Source organism: Papio anubis, chromosome 1 (assembly GCF_008728515.1).
Source record: "Papio anubis isolate 15944 chromosome 1, Panubis1.0, whole genome shotgun sequence".
Taxonomy (NCBI): domain Eukaryota; kingdom Metazoa; phylum Chordata; class Mammalia; order Primates; family Cercopithecidae; genus Papio; species Papio anubis.
In genome coordinates this window covers 180,185,837-180,200,617 of record NC_044976.1, presented here as the reverse complement: position 1 = coordinate 180,200,617, position 14,781 = coordinate 180,185,837, and the positions used below count along the sequence as shown (strand labels likewise).

The window sequence follows — 14,781 nt, the reverse complement described above, 5'->3', positions numbered from 1 at the left end:
ACTCTTCCATGAGCTATAGTGAGGGGGCCCTCTTTCATTTCTGCTCTGGTTTTAGAGGCAACTATGTAGATCATGAGAAAAACAAGATGGAGGTGAAGGGCCGGGAATGGAAGCGCCATGAATTCCACTACGACAACATTATCTGGGCCCTGCTGACCCTCTTCACCGTCTCCACGGGGGAAGGATGGCCTCAGTGAGTGATTGAGTTGGCATGCTTGTATGTGGCTGTGATAGGCCCCCCGGTTGCCTTGAGAAGCTGACTCAAGATGAACAAGGCTCACCCTTTGTTATTGTATCAGGGAAAGTAAGGGGTTTTCAGAAGGTGACACAGGCAGAAAAGAGGAAGAATGAAAATTCTTCAGGCAAAAATGGAGAATCGGGTGAGCAAATCAGGGAAATATTTGAAACTCTTAATGTTTTAGCCAATTATTGAGGAGTTGAGTGGAACCATCTGACTTCTGTGTAACAAATGAGTTTTGAACAGCCCTGTACCCATAAGGAGAGTTCCTGAGAGCTGTTATAGACAGATTTATCCTCCAGGGGGGCCCAGTACCTGAGAGCCTGAGGATTGAGGGTTAAGAATGAGTTGGCAAAACCCAAAGGCACTTCCTGTGATCATGAAGAAGACCACAGAATACAGGTCTTATGCTGCCCATAGCTGAAAGCTAATTTTTCAGAGACTTAGCAATGACTAAGACACCACTTTCTGGTGGCAGCATGTTCTTGTTGGCAGCAAACTGTTAAATGGAAATCTGGGAGTCTCTTTGTATTGAACATGACAACCTAAACTATGAAATTATGTCCCTCTGTTGCTTAGGAGTCGAGTGCATGATGGAACGGGGGCTAGAAAGAGAAGCGGATTGTTGATAGCAGGATATGACACTTGGGTTTGGACTCAAAAAACTTAATGGAGGATCTGCAAAGTCAAAGAAGTCAGATAAAATATTATAATAGGTGGCATATCTCCTAATGAAGCCAAGACTGTCATCCACCATCTGTGCCCTCTCGTTCTGTCCCCACAGAGTTCTGCAGCACTCTGTAGATGTGACAGAGGAAGACCGAGGCCCAAGCCGCAGCAACCGCATGGAGATGTCTATCTTTTATGTGGTCTACTTTGTGGTCTTCCCTTTCTTCTTTGTCAATATCTTTGTGGCTCTCATCATCATCACCTTCCAGGAGCAAGGGGATAAGATGATGGAGGAGTGCAGCCTGGAGAAGAATGAGGTAACAATAATTGGTCTAAAGTGGGAGGCAGCAGGGGCTCCAGAAAGGATTCTTGGGCCAGCAGTGTAAGAAAGGAGGACTGCATTTTCTTAACTTGATTAAGAATTATAGAGAGAAGATGAGAAAAGTAATTATTCAGCCATTAAATAAACATTTTCCAAGCACTGTTTAAGGCCTGTGTATGAGGCACAGAGATCTGGAAGATGTGTAAGATGTTTATGATGCAGTCATTACCTTTGTGTATGCATAGTCTAGAAAACAAAGATGTGTGGCACAATGATAATATCAGATATCTGCTTATCTGGCTGCTGTGACCTTCCATGCCATGTATTTGCTGTAAGGGCAGGGAATGTGTCTTATCGCAGCTTTTCCAGCAACAAGCATAGTTCTGGCACATTGTAAGGTTTCAAAAGCTTTTTTTGAAATTTCTTTCCTTTTTTTTTTTTTTTTTTTTTTTTTTAAAACGATGGAACTGAACTAGAAATGTTAGGGACTGTAAGAAATGTGACAGAAAGTGCTGTAGAAATACATAGGTAGGTAGATCTTTACTTCTGACTAAGGGCACCAAGGAAGGCTTCCTGCCTAAATAGCTCAGCCACATGCTGTGTAAAGGACTTTTTAAATAATCATGAAGTCTCTACTCCACGTGACAACACCTCCTTCAAGGTGATGCCTTGTCTGTAGTTTTGTCTAGGTGACCCCAGTTGCCATCTTTACTTGCCCAGCCCTGCCCTTTTTCCCATTCACTGCCCTCCTCTTCTGAGCATGGAACAGAGCCTGCCATGCTAGATCTATGGGATCTGAACTTGTGCAAATAACCATGACTTTCTTGCAGAGGGCGTGCATCGACTTCGCCATCAGCGCCAAACCTCTCACCCGCTACATGCCGCAGAACAGGCACACCTTCCAGTACCGCGTGTGGCACTTTGTGGTGTCTCCGTCCTTCGAATACACCATTATGGCCATGATCGCCTTGAATACCGTCGTGCTGATGATGAAGGTGAGAGGAGAGAGGCACAAGAGCCGGCTGAGCCCCAGCGATGGTTCCCTCCCACGGCAAGTGGGAAGACACCCCAACATCCCAGCCCGTCACTGCTTTACCTACTTTTCCATCATGGAATCCTTTTGTGATCTGGATTTTGTTCAACAACCCAACCTCTGGGGCTTTGGGGGTCCACTGAGCAAAATGCAGTGCAGCCTATAGTAGCCATCCAGGGGCTCCCAAGACCTGAGATGGCAATGGGAGGCAGCTTCAGACAAGGGTGGAAAGATCAGGAGACAGAGATCCATCATCATGGGGTCTGAAGGAGCCTTGGAGTACTCAGAGAGGCTCATCCTGTTTAATACTAAATGACTAACTCCAGTAACTAACTTTAGAAAACGTTTCTTCTCTGCCCACCCTCATCTCTAGGAAGACTGGCCATTTTGCTGTTAAGTCTGGTGGGGTGTGGGTCTGTGTTTTCCTTTGTTTTGTTGGGTAGAATATGTGGTTCTCCCCTCCAGCACTCGAAGTCCATCTCTCCTCCTATACTGCGTACCAGAGTCTCCTACAGGGCAGGAATGAGAGATGGCCAACGTCGGTGACATGTATTCCCCTTCTTACCTTAAGGCTGTGATTCTTTCTCTCTTCTTTTCTCTTCCTGGCAGTATTACTCTGCTCCCTGTACCTATGAGCTGGCCCTGAAGTACCTGAATATCGCCTTCACCATGGTGTTTTCCCTGGAATGCGTCCTGAAGGTCATCGCTTTTGGCTTTTTGGTATGTCGCTGAATCCTTCCCAGCACTGGGCGTGTCTCTTTCTGTTGGGTGCTTTCCCAGCCTTTGTTGAAAGGGAGGTGGTTACTGCTATTCCAGAAATCACCCACCTAGATGTGGGCTCGTTTTGACTGCTCATTAAACTGCCATAGAGACAAGATGTGTGAGGAAGTTGGGAGAAAGGGCAAAGAAAGCCACATCCCAGGTTCATGCTTATGAGGCTATCAGCCCTGGTCCTGTGAAATTCTGTCAGCAGTCCAGAGGCGGCCATCATTGGGTTTTACTAGAACTGCAATTTATGTGTAGATGAAGGAGCAAGCCAAAGATTGGACTAATAAACTTCGAGTGCTTATTTACTGGTAAAAGGTATAAGAGCTTTATAACACAAATGGGAAAATACCTATCGCTGTTAGCCTCAAACATAGCAAATAATAGATTTTACCTATTAGTCCTTCTGCCATTAGTAACATGAAGAATAGTTTCTGCCAAAGAAAACAGGTGTTTATTACTTATGCCTATAAAGGTTAATGGCCTTTAAGAGGTGTGTGTGTGTGTGTGTGTGTGTGTGTGTGTGTGTGTGTGTGTGTAGTGCAACGGGAAGGATTCTGGAATTAAGTCTGAGGAGGTTTGGGGATGATGAATTTTTCTGCTATGAGCCCTCTTTTTTCTTTTCCTCAACTACTATTAATAATTATAATGTTTGGCAAATTCTTGCATCTGTTCTCAAGAGTGTTAAGAAAACCTAGCCCTTTGCTTCAGTGTCCTATAAACAAGATAATCCCGTTGGCCACCCTCTCCCCACCTTGCTTCATTGTGTACAGTGAGTTCAGTGGGATGCAAGCCCACGTGACAGCTGTTTCACAGTTACTTAGGGTGTGAGCTACCATTTCAAATTACATGGGTATATGGCTTTCCCTGCAAGAAGGAGAACTTTGCTCATTATCTGAATAAGTGTTTGTCTGGTAGCAGCTTTAACAGAGACTCTGGGCTGGGTTCAATAATTGTGAGTGTTGATTACGGGGGCTGCTTTTGGTCTCCCAGCGGGTTCTTTGAAAAACCATTAATTTGATCATTTTGGGTGGAGAGTTTAAGGGAACCAATTGCAGTTGGCTGCATTGTGTTTGCCTGGCTCCCTTTTGAGTGTTTTGAGACTTGGGGAAATAAAAAAGTAAAAGAAACTACTACCAACAAAGATGCCTTTATAATACAGTCTAGCCCTAAGCAGGGGGAGTTGACCGAGAGGGAGACACAAGCACCACAACAGGGAAAGTTTTTCTGTGCATGTTGATTACTTGTATGTGGTATTGACATTGTCTGTGACTTAAGACCCATTATGTGTCTAATTATGGCGAATGCTGAATATATACTCACAGCCTTAACTAGATTCGGCCCTTGAAGCCTGCATCCTTCCCACCCTACCCCCATGTTTTCGCTCAAGGTCTAGAGGGATTTTCACTAATTCTGATAAGGTACCACTAATTCTGATAAGTCCTTACATTGTTAAGGCAAAGGCACTCTAAGCCTTCAGAATATCGTAATATATACTATTTCATTAGATCTTCTCAGTGACTCTGAAATAGGCATGGCAGATGTCACTATCATAATTGCCATTATTGTTGTTATTTCAAATGAGGAAATTGAAGTTCAGAAAAATTGTATAGCTTCCTAAAGATTACATAATGACAGGCAATAGAATTGCAAGGCAAAATGGGAAAACAAAGGAAAGGAAAAAGAAAAAGAGGGTAAGATGTAACAAAAATTGGTTGGTTATCAAGTACCAAATGCTTTACATATTGTTTTTCTCTCCATAACAATATATTAGATAAGCATTCTTATTTTTGCCTTTTTATGGATCAGCTGGAGCTCAGAAAGGTTGAATACTTTGGCCAAGATTAGTAAGAGGTAGGGCTAGGATTCAGACCCTGTTCTTTCTAACTTCAAAGCTCACAATAATCTACTAGTCTACACTAACTGTACTATTCTATACCATACACCACAGTGTGCTACTCTATACCACAGCATGCTATTCTGTATTGTAAAGCATTGTTAACTGGAATCCAGAGCTTCTGGTCCTCTGAGACTTAGATCCATGTACCAATATTTAGAAAGAATTAAAACCAAGAATTAGGAAGTTCACCCCAGGTGGGACAATAGGAGAGCCCTGAGAATTGAGGAATTCAGCTACTTAATTTAGCTCCACCACTGATAGACTAAATATTCTAATGGAAAGTGAATTTATGAAACTCTGTGCTTCAGTCTCTCCACATGCCCCATAAGTACATGTGGCTTTGGAATAAGGCCTCTCTCAGCCTCATTTTCTGGTACATAAAATGAGGATAACAGTAGCTACCTTATGGCCTTAGCTACTTTGTTGTATGTATCCAATTAAGTGATATTCATAGCCTTCTGAGTGGATGTTCCTTAAATATAACTTCTCTCTCTCTCCACACTCCTTTTCTCTCTTTATTGGGTATTTTTCCCCCCTCTTGCCAACTTTTCCATTCAGGATTCTATGAACATGGGGTATTTGTCACTCCCTGCCTCTAGGATCCATGAGAGGAATAAATGAGTTGAAAGAATGCCAAAGGCCTGGCCTAGTGTCTGGCTCGTGTCGTAGGAATTCGATGATGCTAGTTGTGAGGCTGGGATGGAGTATACTTCTGCAGTGCTCTGACAGTCTCTTGTTTTTCATGCCAAGGATAGGATAAAATAATTCATTGTCCTGTGATCTTGCTGAGGATATCAATTACAGGTGTTTGAAATTTTCTTCTCCTTGTACTTTCTCTGTCTCCTCTGAATTTCTGCATTCTGTTGATTTTAATCTCTGTTTTCTGTGTTACAGACTGCCCTTATATGTCCCAGGGGCAAGCAAGTGAATTGTTTTTGAGATTCAAGTATCCTTTTTGTTGGTTTGTTTTTAAAGGAACACGGTCTAAGGTCTGTGTTCATCTGAGCCTAGGAGATGGATGCATAGTCCACCCTCTCCTGTTAAATGGAGTGTTATCTGATTGGTGGATTTTCCAGGCCTTTTATATCTCCTTCAGCTCACTCATTTTATTACTGCTTCCTTTTACTTAGTTACATCTCCTCAAAAGGTATAACAGCAGAGAAAAAGGGGAAACATGAAGTCTATTCATCCTATTACCAATCAGTAGTTGGTTTGAAAAGGCTCAATGGAGTTAGAAGGAGATTTTTGGCACATCTGTAACCTTTAATCACTTACCACTTGTGTGACTTTTGTTGATAGTTGAAAGTCAGACTGTATTTTCTAGGGCACTTGATGCAATAGAGATAATTTAAAAGCTATAGCTGTATGACCATGGCGATGGTTTCACAGGTATAGACGTTTCCCCAAACCAATCAAGATATATACCTAAATATGGATAGCTTTTTATTTGTCAATCATGCCTCCATAAAGGTTTCAAAATACATAAATATTTGTTAAAAATGAAAATTGAAAAAACCTTTTTTTTACATATGAGCTTTTGGTGACAGTTTCAAAAATAAAGTCTTCAAATAGTGATGGAACTGCTTTCCAAATGAGAAATTCCCAGATTAGTAAAGGAGAAATGGCATCTCTGGTTAGAAATGGGAAACCGAAGCCAAAGTAAGAGTGAACTTATGCATGAATTGACAAGTTTTATTTCCAAGTGACAAACAAAGTTATATAATGAAAGATGTCTTTTCTCCTCTTTTTTTCTTTCCTTTTTCTGATGTTCCTATGACTGAATTCATTTGGCAGAACTATTTCCGAGACACCTGGAATATCTTTGACTTCATCACCGTGATTGGCAGTATAACAGAAATTATCCTGACAGACAGCAAGGTGAATCGCCTATAAGATCCACGTCTGTAAGCTTGGTCCTGGAGTAGCATTTTTAAGACTCCTCTGTACATTCAGTCCATTTTTAACCCACCAGAGAAAATGTGTACCCCTCTAAGTGTTGGGAATTTACTCCCTCACTGCTCGGCATTAGCCAGGGAATGCAAACTTGGGAGTGGCACTGGATCTCCGGGAAGGCTTTGTTGATCTGCATGACTCAGGCAGCAGACCTCTAATGGGGTAGGTGGAATAGACGGTGTCAGAAGAGAGCTAGTATGCGTAGCGTTCACAGTATCTTTGCCCTCAAAGTTCATAGACCTGTATTTTTTCCATAAACTTGTTATTTCTAAAGACAACTTGGAGAGCTCATGGTAACTGTCTTTGAATATCAGAGGGCCAATGTGTGCTAGAGGGGTTCCCAGATCTGCTCTTTTTGGCATCTAAGTGCAGACTTCAGACCACTCAGTAGAAGACTAGGGAGGCTGGTTTTGTGAGCAGGGTACCCTTCTCAGGTACATCCTTTACCCTCCTACCTGGGGATAGAGAGCAGGCATGGGAAGGCTTAGGAGATGGGCCTCACTGGCCAGCCCATCAGCTGGAATTGGGGTTAACAAAGACAGAGACTGTGTCCCATTTATCGGAATGAGGGATAAATACACAAATACTAGTGCTTAGATTTTTCTAAATGACCATAATATTCCTAATTATATGTTTCCTTTTGGTCCACCAGCTGGTGAACACCAGTGGCTTCAATATGAGCTTTCTGAAGCTCTTCCGAGCTGCCCGCCTCATAAAGCTTCTGCGTCAGGGCTATACCATACGCATTTTGCTGTGGACCTTTGTGCAGTCCTTTAAGGTAAGTGGTACCAGCAAATCCTCTCTGAGGGTTGTCATATCAGACAGCACAGCCAGGCAACACTGGCGTCATTACCCGAGTCCCTTCACCTCTGGGAAGCTGAAGCTAGTAGAACGGGTGTTTGTTAGAAGCAGTCAGTAAATACTGCAATTCTTAGTTACAGCACAGCTTGGCTTGACTGGAATCAGCTTGTGTCTACTGGATAGAATCTCATTTTAGAAAAACACCTTGACTTTGTGACTCAGGCATCCTCTCTGTCTGCTGAGGCAGGAGACACGTTTTATAAGATGTGCTTTGTCCCTAGAGATTCCAGACAGTCCTGAGTAACCCCATCCATGTAAAGAGCCAGTTGTCTGTAGTCAGATGTCCTCTGCATTTTCAGGGACTTTGGGTGTTTTTATTTCACATGAAAGTTTTTCAAAGGACTCACTGAGTTGTGTTTCATAGAGAGATGATTCATATTTAGCCCCACCTTTGTCTTCATCAGCATTTATTTCCTGAGGCACTGAACACAGGGTATACTAATGGTCACCTCTGTGTCCTACAAATAAATAGGGACATCTGGGCAGGTTAATATGCTGTGTTTCCTTTGAACAGTCTAGTGGAGCTGTACAGTGGTGTATATATAATAAATAAAAGTAAAAAATTGACAGCTGAGACCCAAACTTTCAGTAAAAGTTTCCTAAACACACTTAAATATCTTTGGGCTCTAGCAAGTACTATAAATTAGTTGTTTTTAAGCTTTGGGGCGTGGGGGCCTAAATGTTGTTCAAATGCCTGTTCTTACTAAAACGAGTTTTCCAGTGAATGTGTTTAAAAATAAACTGGATGGAATCAAGTGATTCAAAGATGAGAAATCATGAATTCACCAAATTGACTTTATTTTAATTATTTATACAGTTTAATTAAAAATTAAGCTAAAGATTGGGAGGCCGAGACGGGCAGATCATGAGGTCAGGAGATCGAGACCATCCTGGCTAACATGGTGAAACCCCATCTCTACTAAAAAAAAAAAAAATACAAAAAACTAGCCAGGTGAGGTGGCAGGTGCCTGTAGTCCCAGCTACTTGGGAGGCTGAGGCAGGAGAATGGCGTAAATCCGGGAGGCGGAGCTTGCAGTGAGCTGAGATCCGGCCACTGCACTCCAGCCTGGGCGACAGAGCGAGACTCCATCTCAAAAAAAAAAAAAATTAAGCCAAAGAAGGCAAGCCAGTGAACTCGTGGTTTCTCATCACTTGGAAAAGGATTTCTCCCCACATCCATCATTACTGATTTACTTCCTCACCGAGGACCTGGGATTTTGAGATATGAGATCAATTTGAAGGATGCTCTGGCTCCTAGGAGCGACCTTGACATTTTTATCATATCCAGAACAATTGTTTGGCATAATGACCCCACGGAGGCCTCACCTCAATGAAAACTATTTTTCTAAAACTAGATATGGAGAGAAATCTAAAACCTTAGCAAGAATTTTCTGGGTCTCAGGTGATTTTGGATTTAGAATTGGAAACACAAGATGCTTTTAAAAACTTTTTTTTAGAGTATTGCCCAACAAACTTCAGTTGTTAGTCTCTTAAGAAATATGTGTCATCCTGTCATATTTTCACAATTACCAAGTCTCTGAGAAACCATATACTATTGAGAGCAAAGATAATATTGTCAAAATTTTCTTGATGGCCAAATGGTTGGCTTATTCCAGCAAATACTACAGAGAACAGAGAAGACAGGTGAATTTGCCTCCAGGTGACACCGTGTTATAGATAGATGTTTCCTTTTCAGAACAGTTCTGGGACACAGTATAGAAGTTTGATTTTTAAAACTCAGATTAGCAAAGGCTGCCTCTGCAAATAGAAAGCAGAGAGCCACACGATATAAACAGCATCGACATTGCCTATACCTCCCCCACCCTCCCCTAAACAGCATCCAGTTTTCTACATCTGACCCCTATTCTACAGTTCTTACCCCTTTTTCCTTATTTTGTGTTAGAATGTATAAACATGACAAGAAAGGAAAACGGAATTAATCTTTGCTTTACTCCCTAAGTTGGGAGTAGGGAGAGATAAACTAGGGACTAGAGTGGAGACCGTAGAATAAGGGTAGAAGGTGAAGATGAAAGGCAGCAGCACTGCAGGCACAAGAAACCCTGTCTCCTTCCTTCTGGCTTTCTGTAGAGGAGGTCCACATTGCCCGTCAAAGTGCAGCCAACCCCCATCACAGAGCCTAGGAATCAACACTTCCTCGGAGAGGGAATTCTCCCACCCGCTTTCAGTCGCATTTTAATTTTAGCCTCTATTCAAGTTGTAAATAGTCTCATAGGGCTCTTCATTTTGTTAGTGCTGTTGAAAAGCTCTGTCCTGTTCATGTAGTCTGAAAGCCTCAATTGATCTCCTGGGATTCATGGTGTGCACAATCAACACAGGGTGGAGACTCCTCATAGCACTGTCTGCCAGGGAGCTTAGTGGATGGTAAAGAAGAGGGACTTCTCTGGCAGCACTGAGATCAACACAGAATTAGAGTGTCCCACTCTGGCCCCAAATCCAAACTGTCCTATGTCTGCATCCTCCTCCAGCACCAAGGCCAGTTCCCTGCCTCACATCTCCTTGCCTTGACCCTCACCTCTAAACCTGGAATGTTATCCCAAAGTGGCAGTAAGCATGCACAGTATGGAATTTTGTGCTACATGGCTTCATGGCAGAGTTTTTTGATGGCTAACTTACCAGGCTTTTGCATGAAACATAATAAAACGTCAGGAGGCTTAAACACTGGGAAATGACATTTCATCAGAAAATGAAAGAGCCTTCTGGGAACTTAAAAACAAGTGAGTCCCCAGTCATTTCACTTTGATTCCAGAGTCTTCACTATGGGTGCCACTTTGGGTATGGGAGTGGGAGGGGGTAATACAGGGATTTGGAAGCCAAAGCTAGGTGCTTCGTATTTAATTTACATCACAATTGCTAGGTTATTAATTTTCTGCATAGCAAGTGGGATGAACCCCAAGTCCAAGAAGTTTTCCCAGCTTTCCTTCTAGATATGGGCTATACTTATGGGTAAGTAAATCTTCCTGATAGAAGTAAATTTTAAGCCTCCCTTTGGCCAACTGTTTACCTATTTGTCAGAGGACAAGGATGCCTGAGAAAATATTGCACCTCAAAACAGAACAACCTCAGGGAATAGAGAGTCCCAGTCTCTGTTTGCATTAGCCTCCAGGCAAGATCCTGTACTGCCAGTGACTGCAGGTTGTTAAGCCTGGGTGCTGCCTTTCTTTGATTAATGTCTTATCTCTGCTTTCCTTCCAGGCCCTCCCTTACGTCTGCCTTTTAATTGCCATGCTTTTCTTCATTTATGCCATCATTGGGATGCAGGTGAGCTGGTAAAACAAGGGCCTGGTGGGGGACAGCTGTTACCCAGATAATCTCTGGCTTAGCAGCCTAAGCATGCAAGACCTGAAGATGCTTTGAACCCCTTCTTGCCTAAGGGTGCTCCCGTGAGGTCTTGTCACAATATTACCTTGGGAATTTCACATGTGCAGCGGCTCCCCCATTTAGCTTGCCTAAGTATTCAGAGTAGTCTGGTACAAGGGCTTCATCTCAGGTTGTCAGATCATGGTGCTAATTCATAAGCAGCTAGGCTTCTGTGGTGACAGCAATGGAACTAAAGCAAAGATGACACTTTTGTTCTTAGCCAGAAAGATCCCCCAGGAGACTAAGAAGTCGGAGCTCATGTCAATCTATTTCTCAGGATATCTGGTATTTTGACTTGGCCTAAAAGAAGGTCAGATGTTAGTTCTTCCTGTATATGGTGACACCAAATCACCACATATAGTCATGGCTGTCTTGTAGAGTCTTATACTCACACAGTCTTGACTGGCTCCCTAAGACACATCACTGTGAACAACTCATGGAGTTCCTGGCAGCCCGCTCATTCCTAGGGAGACTCAAGGGCCACATTACAGCTAATAAGGCCATGCAACTTGCTGGACAGTTCCCTTGTTTTCCCACCCCAGGTGTTTATGCAGGTAGCCAGAGGCCTGCTAAGCAGAAGAAGCCAAAGGACCTTTCAAAGATGATGGTTGTTCATGGTGGGTGAACTCCTACTGTAAATAACCAGCAGCACATCCATGAACCTATCTGGTTGGAGACACAGGCTTTCTGCTTGTCTCCAGAAGACTAACTGGAGATATTGTGACTAGATCCCAGCAAAGAACTTCAGCTATGTGACAGCCTCCTGCAGTCAGGCAGTCTGGCTGCCTTGGGCCTGCCGGCTGCCTTCCCAACTGTGTTGCCACCTGGAGCTGCTGCTGGAGTGTCCCAGCCTTGCTGCGTCTGCAGCCTTTTCCAGAGCCTTTCTGAAATGTCTCTTCCTTTCGCTCTTCTCTCTTGCCTGTACTTCTTGGTTTCATTCTTTAACTCTATTACTGGAGAAATTTGTTCTCTAAAAATACAATAGAATGTCAAGTGTCAAAATGTGTGAGACTTGGTTGAGAAGTCGTGAGTTCTCCTTCACTGAGGATATTTCAGTAGGAATTTAATGATCATGTTGGCAGTGTTGGAAATAGAATTCCTGCTGAAGTTTCAGATTGGCTTGGTAACGCCCATGAAGTCCTGTCTAACTCCAGTATATTTCACTCTGGAATTAAAATATTCTTGAAGAGCCAAATGAAAGCTTGATTTAAATTATTTTTTCAAAATTTATTTTTTTGATATATAATTGTAGATATTTTTGGGGTACGTGTGATATTTTGATGCTTGTATATAATGTGTAATGATCAAATCAGGGTAATTGCGTTATCCATCACCTCAAACATTTATAATTCTTCTTGTCTGGTTATCATTAAGTTCTTTTTGCCTATGCTCAAAATAGTTCTTACCCCTTTTCATCTTCAAACAAAATAAACTAGAATAATACCATCTCCAGTACTGATCTGGTATGAATACTGTTGATTCTGATAATGGCGATAATGCTATTTACCATTATTTAAATTCCTTGGTGTACAAGACACTGTACTAAATGTATGCATAGAGAGAAAGAGAGTGAAGGGGGAGAAAGGGAGGGAGTGAAAGGAAGACAGAGCGAGCATCCCCAGGCAAGACATATGACTAATGTTTTTGAGTAACATGAAAACGTTTATAGGTAGGTTTCATTGTCTCCACTAATGTTTAGTGTAGTTAAGTAACTTATAACACGCTTAAGTTCTCAGACAGTAAGTGAAAGAGGTGAGTTGTAAGATCACAAGTATTTATTTTTACCCTCTAGTTGGAGGTAGAAGTTGTTCAGTTATGAAACGGTAGTCTTCACAATAACTGTGCAGTCTAACATCTTATTCCCCTCAGATTTCTTTCCAAAAGATAAGAGCACTATGTCCATTCCACAGAGACATGAATGACATTTCTGCTATGACTTGCTTTGAGCTGGCCATCCGCATCCTGGTCTGTGACAGAAATACAGCACCAAGCACAAAGCAGATACCTGAGCTTGTTGCTAGAGAGACTGTTTCTAATATAGTCACAAAAAACCTGGGGGATCTATACAAATAAACACAAGGGCAGGGACAGGCTTTTGTAAAAATATTAATAGAAACAAGGTATATCTGAGAAAAACCATTATTATTCCAAACTTTCAAAAGCACCTTGGAAAAAGGGACCTTTGCAGAAGAATCAGAAGTTAGAAAGGAGGAGTAACTGGCTGGGAATGAGAAAGAGCCCTGTGGCTACATGGTGTTAGGAAGTGGGATTGTCAGCCTTAGCTCCTTCACCGACCAACTGTGTGAACTTGTTAAAGTCATAGTATCTCTCTTCACCTTAACTCCCTCACCAGTACAGTGGAGGCGTTGGTTAAAGACCTTCACAAGTATCTTCTAGTTCTAAAGTTCTGTAATCCCAAGTGAAATTAATTTAAATCTATACTCTCGTGAGATTTTTCTATGGGGCCTCAGCATCCCTTCTTTCTTTTCCATACCCTATTGATGGAGGTTTAAGTTAGTGACAAGGACTAAGTGAAAAGTGAAAAAAAAAAAAAAGTACAAAAAAATTTAAGACCACCTTCACAATAAATACATGTTTTTGACTTAAATTTTGTTTTGTTTTGTTTGTTTTGTTTTTGTGTGTGTGTTTTTGTAAAGACGAGGTCTCACTGTGTTGCCCAGGCTTGTCTTGAACTCCTGGGCTCAAGCAGTCCTCTCACCTCAGCCCCTCAAATTGCTGGGATTACAGGTGTGAGCCACCATGCCCAGCTTGACTTAAATTATCTTAGATTCAAAATAGCTTTGGTTTACTGGACTATTACACACATACTTTGTGCAAAATCACAGTGTGCCCTCCAGTTAGTTTGTGATTGGATAGAGGTGTTTGAGAAAATAATAATGAATTCAACTCATGATACTTCCAGGAGTGTCATAGGGAAAAAAAGACACTGTAAGTTGTATGTCTGATGAATCAAGGATAAATCGTGAATTCCGAACCAAAAGGGTGAAAAGAAAGAAGAGGGCAGGAAATGTGAACAGGGCAAGGATAAATGTCAGTGCCCTCCTGGGGGTATCCAGAGTTAATTAGATTTGATTGCTTGGGTGGGATTTTTTACATGCTACTATTTGTCTCCTTGGGGCCCTCTCGCTTCTCCTCTTTCCATTCTTCTCTGCTGCTGCCTCACTTGCCACCTCCATTCTCCCTGAGAGATAAGTAGTATTTGGGTTTTGAAAAACAGCATTGAGAACAAATTCCCAGAGCAGGTGTCAGTGGGAGTTACTTGAGCAAAATAGCTGGGGGCAGAGATTGTTCCTCAATTGCACATTCTAAAAACTGTGAGGGGGAAAATGTGTTCCATTTAGTACACATTGGATAAACAGAAGCATGTTCAATGCAGGCTGAAAATTGTCTCAGATGACTGGAAAAGTAACCCAGTAAGTCCTCGATTGTCCCAACATTGACTTGTGAGAATAGATTCTGATACCCGAAATGTGATTGGGGAAGAAGAGTACATGTGTGAAAGCCTCCTTTTCATCTGAAGAGTGGAGGGGTTGACCTTGGCTCCAGGCAGCCCTGTGTCTGGGAGTTCATCACTACTCAGTCTCTGTGGATAAAGATCTCTGAGTGTTCACAGTGATCACATTCTAAGCTCAGTAGCCAGC

General features: G+C 42.3%; 1 protein-coding gene across 12 annotated transcripts in view; it reads left to right on the top strand.

Moving 5' to 3' along the window:
- Positions 1–14,781, top strand: part of CACNA1E (calcium voltage-gated channel subunit alpha1 E) — a 498,649-nt gene that overhangs the window by 445,516 nt on the left and 38,352 nt on the right. For all 12 annotated transcript variants that reach the window (XM_017951640.3, XM_021929889.2, XM_021929885.2 and 9 more), the window contains 7 exons: positions 56–193; positions 1,023–1,224; positions 2,060–2,224; positions 2,872–2,982; positions 6,722–6,805; positions 7,533–7,658; positions 10,955–11,020. In XM_017951640.3, coding sequence (XP_017807129.1) covers positions 56–193; positions 1,023–1,224; positions 2,060–2,224; positions 2,872–2,982; positions 6,722–6,805; positions 7,533–7,658; positions 10,955–11,020 — 892 coding nt within the window. The remainder of the gene's footprint in view (positions 1–55; positions 194–1,022; positions 1,225–2,059; positions 2,225–2,871; positions 2,983–6,721; positions 6,806–7,532; positions 7,659–10,954; positions 11,021–14,781) is intronic.